This window comes from Somniosus microcephalus, chromosome 2, assembly GCF_052327205.1.
Source record: "Somniosus microcephalus isolate GS21.2 chromosome 2, FLI_Smic_1.0, whole genome shotgun sequence".
In the NCBI taxonomy this organism is placed as follows: Eukaryota; Metazoa; Chordata; class Chondrichthyes; order Squaliformes; family Somniosidae; genus Somniosus; species Somniosus microcephalus.
This window is the reverse complement of record NC_140988.1, coordinates 79,207,438-79,223,775: the sequence shown is the minus strand read 5'-3', so window position 1 is coordinate 79,223,775 and position 16,338 is coordinate 79,207,438. Positions and strand designations below refer to the sequence as shown.

Sequence of the window (16,338 nt, the reverse complement as noted above, 5' to 3'; positions counted from 1 at the left end):
GTTCGACCTGATGCCATGAGACTTCATGGGGTTTGGAGTCAATGTTGAGGACTCCCAGGGCCTCTCCTTCCCGACTGTATACCACTGTGCCGCCATCTTTGGTGAGTCTATCCTGCCGGTGGGACAGGATATAGCCAGGGATGGTGATGGAGGAGTCTGGGACATTGGCTGAAAGGTATGATTCTGTGAGTATGGCTAGGTCAGGCTGTTACTTGACTAGTTGTGAGACAGCTGTCCCAATGTTGGCACTAGGCCCCAGATGTTAGTGAGAAGGACTTTGTAGGGTCAATTGGGCTGGTTGTGCCATTGTCATGTTCGGTGCCCAGGTCAATACTGCGTGGTCCATCCAGTTTTATTCTTATTGTTTTAACTAACGGTTTGATACAATTGAGTGGCTTGCTAGGTCATTTAAGAGTCAATGACATTGCTGTGGCTCTGGAGTCACATATAGGCCAGACCGGGTAAGGATGGCAGAGTTCCTTCACTAAAGGACATTAGTGAACCTGATGGATTTTTACAACAATCCGGTAATTTCACAGTCACAATTACTGATACTAGCTTTTTATTCCAGATTTATTTAATTGAATTTAAATTCACCAGCTGCTCTGGTGGGTGGGATTTGAACTCATATTTCCGGATCATTAGTCCAGGCCTCTAACATAAGCACTATGCTACTGTACTCACAAGAGAACAATAAGTGTGGAGTCTCATTGATTCAGGTTGTTAATAATTGTTGGGATTCTTTTTATATATTAAATTTTAAATTTTTACATTTTTTCCTTATTTTTCTTTTCTGTCTCTATTTTTTGTCTCACTCAATCCAATCTTTCTTTCCCTCTCTTTATTTCACTTTCTGTACCTGATTTGACATTGAATTCACCCACTCGAATTCACCCTCATTTACAGTCCTTCCTTTGTTTATTTGGCAATCCTTTAATCTTATTGGTTTGTTCACTCAGGTCCCAGATGTCCTGTCACTCTCGCTATCAGCTCACACTTCCTGCAGGACATGCCGTGAGATGCCCCACTCCAGCAAAATCTAGGCCATTGTTTCCTAGCCTTCAATCAGTTTCTTATTCATTCCCAGGGTTTACCCTGAATCTCCACAGCTTAGAATTGAATTAATAGCCTTTGGTATGGAAGTTTTACCAAAAGCCTGTTGAAAGTCGAGGGACACCACGTCATAAGGCTTACCTCTGGGTGTTTGGCAAACTGATTCTTGTTTTGGGTGGGAGAAGAGCCTTGTTAATTTTTTGCACAAAGATATTGGCTGAAATATTGTTTACCTGGGTTGGTCGGGTGCGGGTGGTTGGCGTGGCAGCTCGGGACCCCGTTGTTCTTTTCATCGCGCTCCTCAGAGCGACTTTCCCTTAATGACGCCTATTATTCAGGCCTGCGCGTTACCCGGCCCTATTAAATGATGCAGGTCTGATGACATCATCGATGACTTATTTTCAGCCAGGATATTTAAAGGAGCCTTGGCTACTTTGCATTTGAAGGTTCATCTAGGAGTGTGCAGGTTGTACATTTTAGCTTTTGGGTCTTGCTCAGCCTTGCACACATGACTGCGCAGAGGCAGAAGGCTGCACCCAGGTTCTCAGATGACTCCCTCCATATGCTAGTGGAGGGAGGGCACGCAGGGAGGTCCTCTTCCCTTCCGATGGGCGTAAGAGACCTCCCCAGGAGACAAAAAGAGCCTGGCTGGAGATAGCAGAGGATGCAGTGCTGGAAGCGCTTCAATGATCTCATTAGATCAGGAAAGGTGAGTGCAAAACCACACTCAACTTCAGCCTGCTGTGCCTCTCACCACATCCCCATCACTCTGCCTTACCAAGCATACTTCTGCACATCATTACTCGCACCAACATACCTTGCACGTCCACCCATCCCTCTCTCTCTATCTATATAATTACATCCCCACCTTACTAGCAACCCCTCACACTCATCCTCATCCTAATGCAATCATACCAACTCACAAGGAGGTCATTTGACATTGGCACCCCACTCCATCATAGTCACCCTCTACAGATGTAACCCATCCATTCCTTACACTCATTCCATCACTCTCACTCAAACTTCTCTTCTTTCCCTCCTTGCAGGAGAAGAGAGCCCACAATAAGAGGGAGAGGGAGAGAACCGGAGATGGCCCTCCATCATTGGCTACGTTGACTCCAGCAGAGGAGGTCACCCTGGCCGTCTCAGGAGTTGCAGAGCAGCTGGCGGTGGGAGACAGAGAGAGGGGAACGTCTCAGCAACCCGGTGACAGAATTACATCTCATACAGCCACATGGTATACAGCAGTCACTCATATGGGGACTGATGTCAGCAGCCAGTGAATGTTCATCATGTGCATAATGGTATTGTTGCCCATTCTTGAGATTACATTTCTAAATCATCTCTTTACTCTCCCACAGGTCCATCAAGAGCCCCCCCCCACTGTCCAGGAGGAAGAGGAAGATGAATCCTCAGAGGATCCTCCAGCCTCTGAGGGTGCACTGTCACCAGATATAAGTGCACCCAGCACCAGCGCAGATACGCACACCTCGGTGGGTCCTACACGAGATAGAGTAGCGTTGTTACATGGTGTCTCACAAGTGAGCAAGAGCAGATGTTGGAGACAGGGACAGCAGTGGAGACTCCTCGCCGGAGGGCACAGGACGCTCCCAGCTCTGCTCAGCTGCATACAGACGCTGAGCCTCGGGGGCCATCCAGAAAGAGGGCGATCCTAGAGGTGCTGGAAGACATGCAGGGAGCTCTGACAGGTTTTGCGACTGCGATGTCTGCAAATGTGCAGAGCATGGAGGAGTCCATCTCCAACATGAGCACCACTGTGTCGCAGGCGATGGCGACTAGGCTCTTCCGTGGAAAGGATAGCCACCTGCAAGGAATAGCTAATGCATCACTCACATGAGCACATGCTATCTAAGGAGGATAGATGACAGAGGCTCAAAGACCTCCTCTTTAGGAGGGATTTCAATGAAGACTTGGGTCCTCATGGTCCCACTGCTGTACAGCAAAGTGCTCTCCAGCTCCTTGCTAGCAGGGAAGTGAGAGTGGCCCGTGAAAGGGATGATGGTGAGAGTGGACATGGAAGTGGGGGCTCCTCTCAAAGCGCTCACACATCTCCCCCATTGCATCCCCCTCAGTCAGAGCCCCAGATGCCTCCTGGGATCGCGATGGCCGAGTCTGACACTGCAAAGTCGTGGTAGGAGCAGACTTTGGCAGGGCCATCACAGGCTTCAAGACCCAGAGGACGTCCACCAAAAGTGTCTATGCTGTCGCAGCAGGGAAGTGAGCAGGCTGCCTCTACTTCTGCTGAAGCCACAAGGGTTGCACCTCGTTGAAGCACATGCAAGAGAAAGATGACACAGAAGGGAAAGCACATGCGTGTTTAAACAACTGTTTCTGTTAAGGTTTCGTTACTCTTATGTCACATATAAAACGATTTATTTTCATCACTTTCTGGCCATGCCCCATTTTGTCAGCTACTTTGGAAGTGGCTTCGTGAGTTGGAGTGAACAGTGAGACATAACGTTATCTCCAGCAATGGGGGTCAGTGTGAAAGGAATGGATTGGTCATTGTCGGGATGCTTTATGGTGTTGTTGTTGGGGGGCACGGGGGGAACCTGGTGCAGCATGTGGCAGCCATATGGGTGTAATGCATGAAGTTAAGTAAATCTGGCCACGATGAGGCTATCCCTGGCCTCCCAGGCAGCAATGTGCTTGGCTGCTGTTGGCATCTGGACTTCAGGTTCCTCCTGCTCCCCCTCTTCATCTTCCAGCTGATGCTCCTCCTCTGAAGAAGATGTGCGTTCAGTGCCTTGCTCCTCATGCAGCGCTAATCCTCGCTGCTGCACTATGTTGTGCAGTGCGCAGCAGATGACGACGATTCTGGAGACGCTGGTTGATACGTACTGAAGGGCTCCTCCAGATCTGTCGAGACATCTGAAGCACATTTTCAGCATGCCTAGTGTCTGCTCCTAGTGGCCTCCTCTACATCTTCAGTGGATAGCCCTTGTCTCCAAGCAGCCAGCTGGAAAGTCTGTTTGGAGGTGCAAAGCGCTGAGGGAGGGTGGACTGGCACAAGACGGAAGAGTCATGGCAGCTGCCAGGGAATTTGGCGCACACATACATGATGATCTTCCTATGGTTGCAGACAAGCTGCACATTGAGGGAGTGGAAGCCCTTGCAGTTGATAAACACTCCTGGGTTATGATGGGGTGCCCTGATGGCCACATGTGTGCCGTTGATGACGCCCTGCACCCGTGGGAAGCCAGCCAGAGCAGCAAAGCCGAGCGCCCGTTCAGTAACACTGGCGTAATTAGTGGTAAAGTTGATGTAATTGGCTTACTTTTCAAACAAGGCATCGGTGAGCTGTGTGATGCATCTGTGGTCGGCCGACTGCGAGATGCCGCAAATGTCTGTTACAGATCCTTGGAAGGAGCCTGAGGTGAAGAAGTTGAGGGCACTGGTGACTTTGACAGCCACTGGTAAGGCGGTTCCACCAGGTCCTCTGGGCTGCAGGTCTTGCTCCAGCAATCTGCAAATGTCAGTGACGACCTGGCGCGATAGGCTGAGCCTCCTTTGGCACTGCTGCTCAGTTATGTTGAGGATGCTTGCTCTGCCTGTATACCATGCTGAGGGTATTATCTCTGGCACGGTGCAGCCCTGCGCTGATGCCCTCTGTCCTGTGGAGCATAAGGTCATTGAAGAGAAGGTTGGTGGTGGTGTTGTTGCTGCTGCTGGTGTTGGTGCTCATCGTGGTCCGATTCTGAGGACCAAGGTGAGACAGTATAAAAGGCACCCATGCTGATGTAATAGATGGCAGGTCAAGTAGAGATTAGAGAAGCAATTTGTCAATGGTATGATAGGTGGTAGCAAAGAGGCGACAGTGGGTTCCGAATTTGTAGAAAAGACTGGCAAACTCTAGAGACCTAAATCTGTGCTGAAAATGCACTCAGCAAGAGTATTTCCCTTAGGAAAGTAAGCAGGTGTCAGGTGGCTGTATTTATTGTGCTTTCCATGCTCTGCAGTAATGACTTTGATCAATGGCCACTGAACTTCAGCCTCAGCTCGACAGACGTGATTCCTGGGCTGCATGATTCCCGTGGTCATGCAGTGAAATTTGAAAGGTATGGTTAAAAGTAGGTTAATGGTCTGACAACAAGCTGATTATGATCTAAATTAGGTCGCCCACCTCTGCCGTTCGGGTTGCTGCCGTGCTGGCAAACGTGTTCGCGTTAAAGGCGCGAGGAGGTGGGATGACGACGGGTTCCTGACCCACTCCGATTTATTTCCACTTTCACTCCGACCCACCTCCAATCCCGAATGCATGGATGAATGAAAATTCCAGCCATTATATGCCAGGGGCAAAATTCTACACTTCAATACGATTAATGTCATCATGTTGTTAGTTTATAAATAAACAAGAAAAAAGTTTGCCAAACACCTTTACATAAAGATAATTCAACTTTAATTGGAATGTGTGATTTATTGTAAGCTTTAGGAATGTACATGAGAGTGACAGCACATATGCTTAAGTCTTTCCATCAAGGAAGTCTGATTCATGCTATTGGGGTGGGGCCCATGTGTTCAGACAAAACAGAACCCTGTAATCAATGTGCACATGCAAACTAATGCCCCTGTGCGCTTCCCTTGAATAGTGGATTACTAAATCCCAGCACCGGTAATAATTGCAAGGATTTCCCCCCTACAAAGTTATCTGAATACGTAGCTGAGGAGTTGAGAGAATTTTTTTAATTGCCTCTACTACTGTGATTTATCAATATATATATATAATATAGTAATTCTACACAGGAATGTATTCCAATATCTGAAGTATTGGTCAACCTTGATTTAATGGTTGTTCTTTTACTAAAAATGTTATTGACCTTGAAGAAGTCAGCCCTTATATTTATAGTTTATTGAAAAATAACTTATGGGCTGAACGACGCACACCGTTATTAATGTGCAAATTGGCCAGCAACTTGTGGCAAGGAAGAGATAACCTGCAAATTGTGAATCACCACAAGTTGCTGGACGATTTACGCCACTCTGCTTTTAGCTTCGCGAAAACAGCATCTTGCAGTTAAGCTCCCCTTGAGTTTCATGAAATTGCTGCATTTGCACTTTAATTGCCCATTAAACTTGCCACAGAAAATTAAGTCTGGTAATGAATAGTGTAAGTACTCTTTTAACAATGTGATAATTGTTAATGACTGCCAATCAACCACTCTGGCCCAGAAAGTGAACAATTAAGCATGGAATCTCATTCCTTCAGGTAGTGAATTGTTGCTGCAGATTTTTTAAATGTCAAATTTTAAATTTAATATATTTTCATACTTTTCCTTTCTCTCTTTTTTCCCTCTCTTTATATCTCTTTCTGTAACTGATTTGACATTGAATTCATCCACTCTAATTCACTTTCATTCTCAGTCCTTCCTCTGTTTATTTCTCAATCATTAAATCTCATTGGCTAAGGAGCTACACTGTTGTTCCCATCGTCCACTCAGGTCCCAGATGCCTTGTTGGCCTTGCTGCGCTGTTATCAGCTCGCACTTCCAGGGCAAAAATTTTTTTGAGCTGAAGGGCGCAGGAAAAACCTAACTAATTGAGCTCGCCTTGAGATGCCCTCCAGCAAATTCTGGACCATTTTGTCTAGTATCGTTAATGTGTGAATTCTTCATCACTCCGAAAAGATTTGTAAACAAGACAAAATGGGTGAAGATGTCCTCTAATTGCTGTTTCAAGAGTAGTGTGGAATGTTGGTATGAAGAATGTGTTCATGCTTTTGCTACCAAGACTGAAGTGAGGAATGTTAAATGAGACATCTGTCACTTGCTATGTGGAGTGCACACTATTTTGATTTTTTTTTAGCCTCTTTTAACTGATAGCTATACGCAGTCGCTACATGGATTGAAACTTAAATGCAGTTCTGAGTTAATACTGAAGTACTTACAGCCAGTTCAATTTGGGCATCTCTTGGCAGATGTTTTTATCAGGCAGCTGATGGAAGGAATTGTTCAGCAGCTCCCTAGAAAAATAGAGCCATCAACAATCAGTTCACACCAGTAAAAGCTGGACCTTTATTTAAATTGCTTGATGCTGTACAGGTTAACGTCGGAACTTACAGGAGAATAAGTGACTTGAGTCCCAGGAAGGTTTTGGAGGAAATCTTTTGGATTTTATTGTTATCAAGAATTCTGAAAGAATTAATTGGATATAGGTTACTTCTGTACAACCAAGGGGACATCAGGAAAAAAAATACATGGGATCTAGATTTGATTAAGAACAGAACCAAGAATCTGAAATAGCATGAGTGGGACAGACTAGCCAGCTTTACATAGGAACCAACATTTAATATACTCAAGGTGGGAGTTTTGAGCAATAACCATGCTAGCTGAGATGTCACAGCTCCTCTATCCTCTCTCCTTTGCCTCTCTAGTTCTGCTGCATTTCAACAAAATTGGAGAAGATTTATGACTTTTTAATATACAGAGCCTACATTCCTGACACACCAGGTCCATATTTATCAGGAACCAATCATGCACTCTAGAAACTACAGCCCACATACCTAAAATATAGTTAGTATGACTGATGATAACAAAATTTCAAGCAATGTGTACAGATGCATACACTTAAATCTGGGCTCTTGCAGCTCCTGCTCCTGTAACTGGTAAAAGCATTTTCCGATCTCATATTTAATGTTGATTTAAGTTTCCTTCTGTTCAACTTTGCTGCACAGTTTGAGGTTATTGTGACCTCAGGTAAATCTTTTAGATGTCAGACATGGGCAGTCAATTGTGACTGAGCCAGTACAGCAGACACAATTCAGCTTTGAACACAGACCACCATTGTAATATCTTTGAATTTCCACACCAGCTATATTTCTAGCTGGTTTACATGAGATTGCTCAATGTGAAGCAGCTTTGAACTGAGGTGAGACTGCAAAAGCTTGTTTTACTCAGAACCTTAGAGCTATCAGAGGTGGAGGACTACATTTTGGACTGGCTTCAATCCCAGGTCGCAGAGGTGAAAGAATAATTTTCTAACCCAGTTCATAATCCAATCTCTCACCATGCTCAGCACGATTTTGTGTGTTTGCAATTTTTTGATTTATGTAAATTTCTGTAATGTTTAATTCTCCTGGTATCCTGGCCAACATTTATCCCTCAATCAATACCTTTATCTCGTTGCTGTTTGGGAGACCTTGCGGTGTGCAAACTGGCTGCTGCGATTGCCTTTAAAATAACAATGATTACACTTCAAATGCAATTCAATGGCTGTAAAGTGCTTTGGGATGTCCTGAGGTTATGAAAGGCACTCTATAAATGCAAGTTTTTTCGTTCTTTCTTTCACAGTGGTCTGAAATTTTCACTGCAACTTAAACTTAGGAGGGGCAGAGCTAATATTAAAGTGGCACTGTCTATGTGTTTGGAGAGGGAGAAGAGTCAAAAGACCAAGGTGTCATATTCATTATGAGCTTGGAAACAAATGTCCTTTAATGCTTTGTTTGCAACAGCACGACTGGCATTCAACAAAATGTTTTTTGATGCAGCTACTAAAAACACTGTGAATCAAAATCTTTCTCCTTCAATTTTATTTACCTACACATACCTAACCTCAGTGTATCAGGTTTTCTAAACAGCTCAGTCATCCTAGCAGAGAAAGGTGTTGCATTTTTGTTTGTGTTATCTGAGGCTAGTTGACACTCCAGTGAAATTAGGTCATGCAATTCCAAAACATGCTGAAAACAAATCTGAACAATCTCATTAAAAAGGATAGTGTGAAGTTGTACAGTAAAATATACATCTTCAAAAGAAATACCATCTCAAATGTGAGGGGGCTGATTTTCAGGAAACAGAAGCAAAGCAGAGGAAAAAGGATCAGGGACCTGTCTTATCAGATCTTCTCCTTTACACTGCTCAGGGATTTCCTGGGGATTTGCTGAGAATGTGGAGCAGTTTTGTTCCAAACAGGTACAGTCATGGAAATGAAGTAGGAGGGATGTAACCGGTCGGCCCACCTCATTTTCCGACAGGATCGTTGAGTGGGTGCCCATTAGAAAGTACCCCAGGTAGAACTAGGCCTTATGCCCTGTACCCAGTCTTTGCTTATAATGGAAGATTCAGCAGGACTTGGTGCAAACTGTTGGAGCCAGCGCCACCTTTTGGCTTCTGGCTGTTGTTTCTGGCTGTTTTTTTTGGACAACAGCCAGAAAGTGCCGCAGTTGGCAATCATTACCAATGCTGCACTGAGGTTCATGCCATGTCAGGTGGCGCGCACTGCAGGTGGGGAGAGAAAAGGGGGAGGAAAAATCATCTATTCGAAGTTTTCATCTATATTAAAAGAGACAGGTAAAAACACCTACAGCCATTTGACTTTGTGGAGATCTTCAAACACGCCTGGTGGCAGGAACGTTATGTGATTGTTGTTTAAATACCTGAAAAGAAAAAAAAGATATAGCCTGCTGTTAATTACATCATTAATTATTTATAACTTTTTGTTGCTCTTTGCCTGCAGGTGGTGTAAATATCACACTGCATTTACACTGATGGTCTGTATTCACCTACAAACTTCACGGCTATCATTACTCTACTGCTCTTATGGCAGCTAGGTGGGAGATGCTGACAAAACTTACCCCAAGGCGGCCATCCACCTCATGGTAATTTTCCTGGCCACTGGTTATCACAATCTATAATGAGTTCAATTAGCACAGATTAGGTAAAATTGGCTGCTCCCTGTGCTCCTGAAACAGTCCAGCAATATCACAAGTCAACATGAAATTTCTTTCCAAATACCGTGGAATCTCCGTTGTGCATGTTCCAATTATGTGCCTTTCTGATTATCCACCAGAATTTTTCATGAGACAAAGTCTTGTGAAAGATATTGCCACACCACACAGCCCACTAACAGCAATCTCCTACTGTCTGACATAAATATTTCTGCTAATTCTGCAGGCTCTGTATATATCTGATACAATTGAGGTGAGCAAGTAATTAGGGGAATTTATACTGAATTCCAGTTCAGTTCGGGATGGCCCTTTGAATCAGTTATTTCATGCAGGTGAGCGCTCCTTTAAATACTGCTTCAGTGGTTCGGTGAAAGACCAATCCTGCTGGGTTTTCCTGGTGGGTTGGGCGCTGGGCAGGATTCTGTAACTTTACAATAAAATGGTGTCAGGGTCCTAATTGCATCATAGGATCCTGATTTACATGTATTCATGAGGCATCTGGCGGGTGACTCGGTTGATTAAAATAACTACATGGTTAAAATTGCGACTGCCAGGAATGCAGCTGGAACACAGCGATTTTAACTGTCCACCTGCCCCGTTTCCACCGGGTGGGAAAGGTTAAAATCGGCCCACGTGGCTGAAGAGTTTTTTCCCTGATAACAGTCCTAAAATGACTCTTTATTTGTTTGAACCCATGGCCCCTAGTTCTACTCCCACAGTATAATTTAAAGTAATGCTCCAGGTTAACTTTTTCTATACACTTAACAATCTCATGTCTCTATAAGATCATGGCCTAGAAATTTGTTGCTGTACTAAGTCCCCAATATGGCAGGCAGGAAGAACATCCACATTTACGGCCAGAAGTGCACCGCCCGCCATATTGGTAGAGGAGGCAGCACTGGCAGCAGGAGCACACGCCAGCAGCATTCTAAGTGGGAAGTAATATATTTAAATTAGGGTGTTGGGCTTCTTGCAGGACCAGTTTTACATTTTGGATCGCCCCAGCACTTCACTCGCCATGGTCAGCACAACGTGGCGCTAAGTGGCATGAAGGCTCAATCGCCAGCGCTATTTAAAAGCATCATACAGTACTTACTGGCTAGTTGCTGGTTTAGTATTTCTGGCTACTGTTTGACTTCTAGACAACTTTTGCTGTGTTCCATCACAGAGAGAGGTTTTGTACTGTTGTTACTCTTTGTCTCATAAATATAGAAACATAGAAACATAGAAGATAGGAGCAGGAGTAGGCCATTCGGCCCCTCGAGCCTGCTCCGCCATTTAATGAGATCATGGCTGATCATCCAAATTCAGTACCCTGTCCCTGCTTTCTCCCCATATCCCTTGACTCTTTAGCCTTAAGAAATATATCTAACTCCTTCTTGAATATATGTAATGAATTGGTCTCAACTGCCTTCTGTGGTAGAGAATTCCACTGGTTCACCACTCTTTGGGTGAAGAAATTCCTCCTCATCTCAGTCCTAAATGGTTTACCCCTTATCCTTAGACTGTGACCCCTGGTTCTGGACTCCCCCACCATCGGGAACAGCCTTCCTGCATCTAGTCTGTCTAGTCCTGTTAGAATTTTATAAGTTTCAATGAGATCCCCTTTCATTCTCCTAAACTCTAGCGAATATAAGCCTAATCGACCCAATCTCTCTTCATACGTCGTTCCTGCCATCCCAGGTATCAGTCTGGTGAATCTTCGCTGCACTCCCTCCATGGTAAGAACATCCTTCCTCAGATAAGGCGACCAAAACTGCACACAGTACTCAAGGTGTGGTCTCACCAAGTCCCTGTACAACTGCAGCAAGACATCCTTGCTCCTGTACACGAATCCTCTCGCCATGAAGGCCAACATACCATTTGCCTTCTTAACCGCCTGCTGCACCTGCATGCTTACCTTCAGCGACTGGTGCACAAGGACAGCCAGGTCTTGTTGCACTTCCCCTTTTCCCAATCTATTGCCATTCAGATAATAATCTGCCTTTGTGGCAGAGCCACCAGGGGACTCTGATCTAATGTACATAATTATCTTTAACAAATTATTAGCTACAGAATGAATCTGTATCTTTGTTCATATTTTTGCATGTACATAGCACGGTCCCTTTAAGAATGAGACCAAACGCGATGACGTCATCACGTTGATCACGTGATCCTCCAGTGGCGGGAAAACGTGATGACGTCATGCCGTCAGGCTGGGGAGCCGCCCTAGCCAGTCCTCGTGGAGCCAGCAAAGAGTACAGACCTGTAATTTAGTTCTCCAGTGTTTTCGTGTTAAACTCTGTTGATTAGTATTAAACATTGTTTGTTTGATAGACTGACTCGACCTCAGTCCTTTAGTTAGGAATCTAGCCATTCCTACACCTTCCTGTTTTTGCCACCAAAGTGGATAACCTCGCATTTATCCACATTATACTGCATCTGGCATGCATCTGCCCAATCACCCAACCTGTCCAAATCATACTGGAGTTTCTTGGCATCCTTCTCACAGCACACATGCCCACCCAGCTTTGTGTCGTCTGCAAACTTGGAGATATTTCATCTAGTTCCCTCATCTAGATCATTAATATATATTGTGAATAGCTGGGGTCCTAGCACCAATCCCTACGGAACCCCACTAGTCACTGTCTGCCACTCGGAAAAAGACCCGTTTATTCCAACTCTTTGCTTCCTGTCTGCCAACCAGTTCACTGTCCAAATCAGTACCTTACCCCCAATCCCATGTGCTTTAACTTTGCACGTTAATCTCTTATGCGGGACCTTATCGAAAGCCTTCTGAAAGTCCAAATACACCACATCCACTGGTTCTCCCTTATCTATTCTACCAGTCACATCCTCAAAAAATTCCAGTAGATTAGTCAAGCATGATTTACCTTTTGTAAATCCATGTTGACTTTGTCCGATCCTGTCTCTGTTTTCCAAGTGCTCTGCTATTACATCTTTTATAATGGACTCTAGCATTTTCCCCACTACCGATGTCAGGCTTACCGGTCTCTAATTCCCCGTTTTCTCTCTACCACCTTTTTTAAATAGTAAGGTTACATTAGCTACCCTCCAATCCATGGGAACTGTTCCAGCATCTATAGAATTTTGGAAGATGACCAGCAATGCATCTACTATTTCTAGGGCCACTTCCTTAAGTACCCTAGGATGTAGATTATCAGACCCTGGGGATTTATCGGCCTTCAATCCCGTCAATTTCCCTAACACCGTTTCCCTACAAATACTGATTTCATTCAGTTCCTCCCTCTCATTAGACCCTATGTTCCCCAACATCTCTGGGAGGTTATTTGTGTCCTCCTTTGTGAAGACAGAACCAAAGTATGTATTTAATTGGTCAGCCATTTCTTTGTTCCCCATTATAAATTCCCCTGATTCTGACAGCAAGGGACCTACGCTTGACTTCACCAATCTTTTTCTCTTCACATATCTATAAAAGCTTTTACAGTCAGTTTTTATGTTCCCTGCAAGCTTATTCTCATACTCTATTTTCCCCCTCTTAATTAATCCCTTTATCCTCCTTTGCTGAATCCTAAACTGCTCCCAATCCTCAGGTTTGCTGCTTTTTCTGGCCAATTTATATGTCCTCTCCTTGGATCTTATGCTATCGCTAATTTCCCTTGTTAGCCACGGTTGAGTCACCTTTTTTGTTTTATTTTTATGCCAAATTGGGATGAACAAATTCTGTCGTTCATCCATGCGATCTTTAAATGTTTGCCATTGCCTATCCACCATCAACCCTTTAAGTAACATTTCCCAATCCATCCTAGCCAACTCGCGCCTCATACCATCGTAGTTTCCTTTATTTAAATTCAGGACCCTGGTCTCTGAGTCAACTACTTCATTATAATCTGGCTGCAGACATAAGTCATCTGATAAGGCTGCCTTTGGGAATAGAGGGTGAGGGAGAGCAGCAAGGAAGACACCACAGAGCAGGAGTAGCTTCCTGAAGAGGGAGGAGAAGTTGGAGAAGGAGGGAACTGAACAGGAGACCATATCCACAGAGGGCCTTCAGTGGGCACTTCTACCTCAACTTTATTGAGGAGCAACAAAAGTGGCTACTTCTTGGGAGGTGGAAGGCTGCTGAGCTTCCACTCAGGACACTTCAGATGGCCTTGGAGGACGAGCTCGAGCCACTCTGGTCCTAGAGAGCCCGAATGCAGACTGCAGTGTCTCAGCATGGGCAGCAGCAGTCTGGACCGGCTGACTGAGTGTCACCAGTAATGCCACTGACAGAGTATCTGGTAGGGGAGCAGGTGTGCTGATCCTCTGAGAGTGGCTCTCCTATGGAGCCAAGGCCATACTCCTGGGGCAGCACCTCAGCACTAGGAGTCTGCTAGGGAACAGAATGCAGGAGTGATGCGATGCTCTGGACGCCGCTTTCAACAATGGCTTGCAAAGCCAAGGTGGAAGCCATCTGAGATTCCATGCCAGCAGTGTGAGCTGCCAAACTAGTTGCCTGAGCTTCCATGGCTGCAGTTTGTGTTGCCATCCAAGCTGTCAGGGTTGTCATAAGATGCTGCATTATGGTGGGTTCTACTGCTGCAGCTGACCACTCGGTCCATATTGGACATATGGTTTTGATGCTTCGTGCGAAGCCTTGAGACAAGTTGGAGCTGGTCTCATCCATACTCTGTGACATTGTGTGCAAGATCACCGGCAGGCTGCCCAGTGCACCAAGCATTTCCTGGTGTATGTCCAAAAGTATTTTTCGGTAGCCTGGGCTCTCGAAGTCAGCATCTGAGTCCACTGCAGTGGAACTAGGATGTGATTTTGCCCACCGGTACCTGTGGCGTCTATTGCCCTGCCCTAACTTTATTTAAAAAGGGAGATAGAACAAGTCCATGGAACTACAGACCTGCTAGCTTTACATTGGTGGTAGCAAAGATAATGGAATCTTTACTCAAAGATGTAATAGAAAAGCATCTAGAAACCAAAAATATAATAAAGAATAGTCAGCACAGATTTCGAAAGGGCTTGACTAACCTTATTGAATTGTTTGAAGCAGTAGCAGACAGAGATAAGGATAATTCAACAGATGTATTGTATTTGGATTTTCAAAAGGCCTTCAATAAGGTACCACACATTGTCAACTCATGACTAAGGTCAGAGTATGTGGAGTCAGGGGACAAGTAGCAGAATGGATGGCTACAAAACAGAAAACTGAAAGTAGGGGTTAAAGGTATTTACTCAAACTGGCAGAAGGTGAGAAATGGTATTCCACAGGGATTGGTGCTGCGACCACTGTTGTTCACCATTTACATAAACGATTTGGACTCGGGAATCGTAACTACAATTACAACATTTGTGCACGACACCAAATTGGGGGGGGGTGTAGTTAATACAGAGGAGGTCTGCAACAAAATACAGGATATGACAAAATACAGGAAGATATTAATAAACTTGTAGAATGGGTGTGTAAATGGCAAATGAACTTCAATATAGATAAATGTGAGTTGGTACATTCTAGTAGGAAGAATAAGGAGGCCACATACTCCTTGGAAAAAATGGGCTAAAAATCGAGTCCAGCGGCAGCCGGCATTTTCGGCTGGGCGGCAGTGCTGCCGATGCCCGCGCTCATGAAAATTATGGAGATAATGCAGATTGTGATGTCAGTGAGTGTGCAATGCTCACTTGACGCCTGATCTGCCATTTTCAACTTCGCTGCTCCACATACCTTAAGTGCGATCAGCTGAGCAAGCGTTGACAAGCAAGCTCCAGCAACGTTATTCAAAGGGATCATCAGCAACCACTTGCACCTGACATGTTTCTGCAGTTTGACTGGCTCTGTGCAACTTTCTGCAATTCCAGCAGCTTAATTAACTTCTTTCAAGGTTCTAAGGTAAAAGGGAATGTTGTTGCAGTGGAGAACACCTTCATTCTTATTTAAAGGCTTCTGCTCACAACACTTGCTCACAGTCAGGGGGCTCTACTGGCAGTCCATCTCGCATTTGAGTATCTTCAGGATAGGGAGCGGAGGCAACGAAGAAGAGAAGATGCGTGCAGAGGGAGAAGAAGGAGGGCCAGGAGGGCTCTCAACAGGAGGCCTTACCCACCTAGGGTCTTCCGAGAACACTTCTCTTAGCTCCACTTAAGTAAGGAGCAGTGTATTAGGAGGCTCCGCTTCACCAAGGAGGTGGTCACAGAACTCTGCCACCTCCTGCAACCAGACATGCAGCCTGGGAGCAGGACGACCACGGCTCTCCCAGTGCCAATCAAGGTCACCATGGCCCTCAATTTCTTCGCCAGCAGATCCTTCCAGTCTGCAGCAGGAGACATAGAATCATAGAAAGTTACAGCACGGAAGGAGGCCATTTTGGCCCATCATGTCCGCACTGGCCAACAAAGAGCTATCCAGCCTAATCCCACTTCCCAGCTCTTGGTCCGTAGCCCTGCAGGTTAGAGCATCCCAAGTGCACATCCAAGTACTTTTTAAATGTGGTTAGGGTTCCTGCCTCTACCACCCTTTCAGGCAGTGAGTTCCAGACCCTCACAACCCTCTGGGTGAAGAAATTTCCCCTCAAATCCCCTCTAAACCTTCCACCAATTACTTTAAATCTGTGTCCCCTGGTTTTTGACCCCTCTGCTAAGGGAAATAGGTCCTT

The 16,338-nt window shown here is 45.1% G+C and overlaps 1 protein-coding gene across 1 annotated transcript in view; it reads right to left on the bottom strand.

Moving 5' to 3' along the window:
• Positions 1 to 16,338, bottom strand: part of rxfp1 (relaxin family peptide receptor 1) — a 182,136-nt gene that overhangs the window by 57,646 nt on the left and 108,152 nt on the right. The window contains exons 8-10 of the mRNA XM_085963923.1: positions 9,371 to 9,442; positions 7,131 to 7,202; positions 6,959 to 7,033 (exon numbers count right to left, since the gene is read on the bottom strand). Of these exons, the coding sequence (XP_085820049.1) occupies positions 6,959 to 7,033; positions 7,131 to 7,202; positions 9,371 to 9,442 (219 nt within the window). The remainder of the gene's footprint in view (positions 1 to 6,958; positions 7,034 to 7,130; positions 7,203 to 9,370; positions 9,443 to 16,338) is intronic.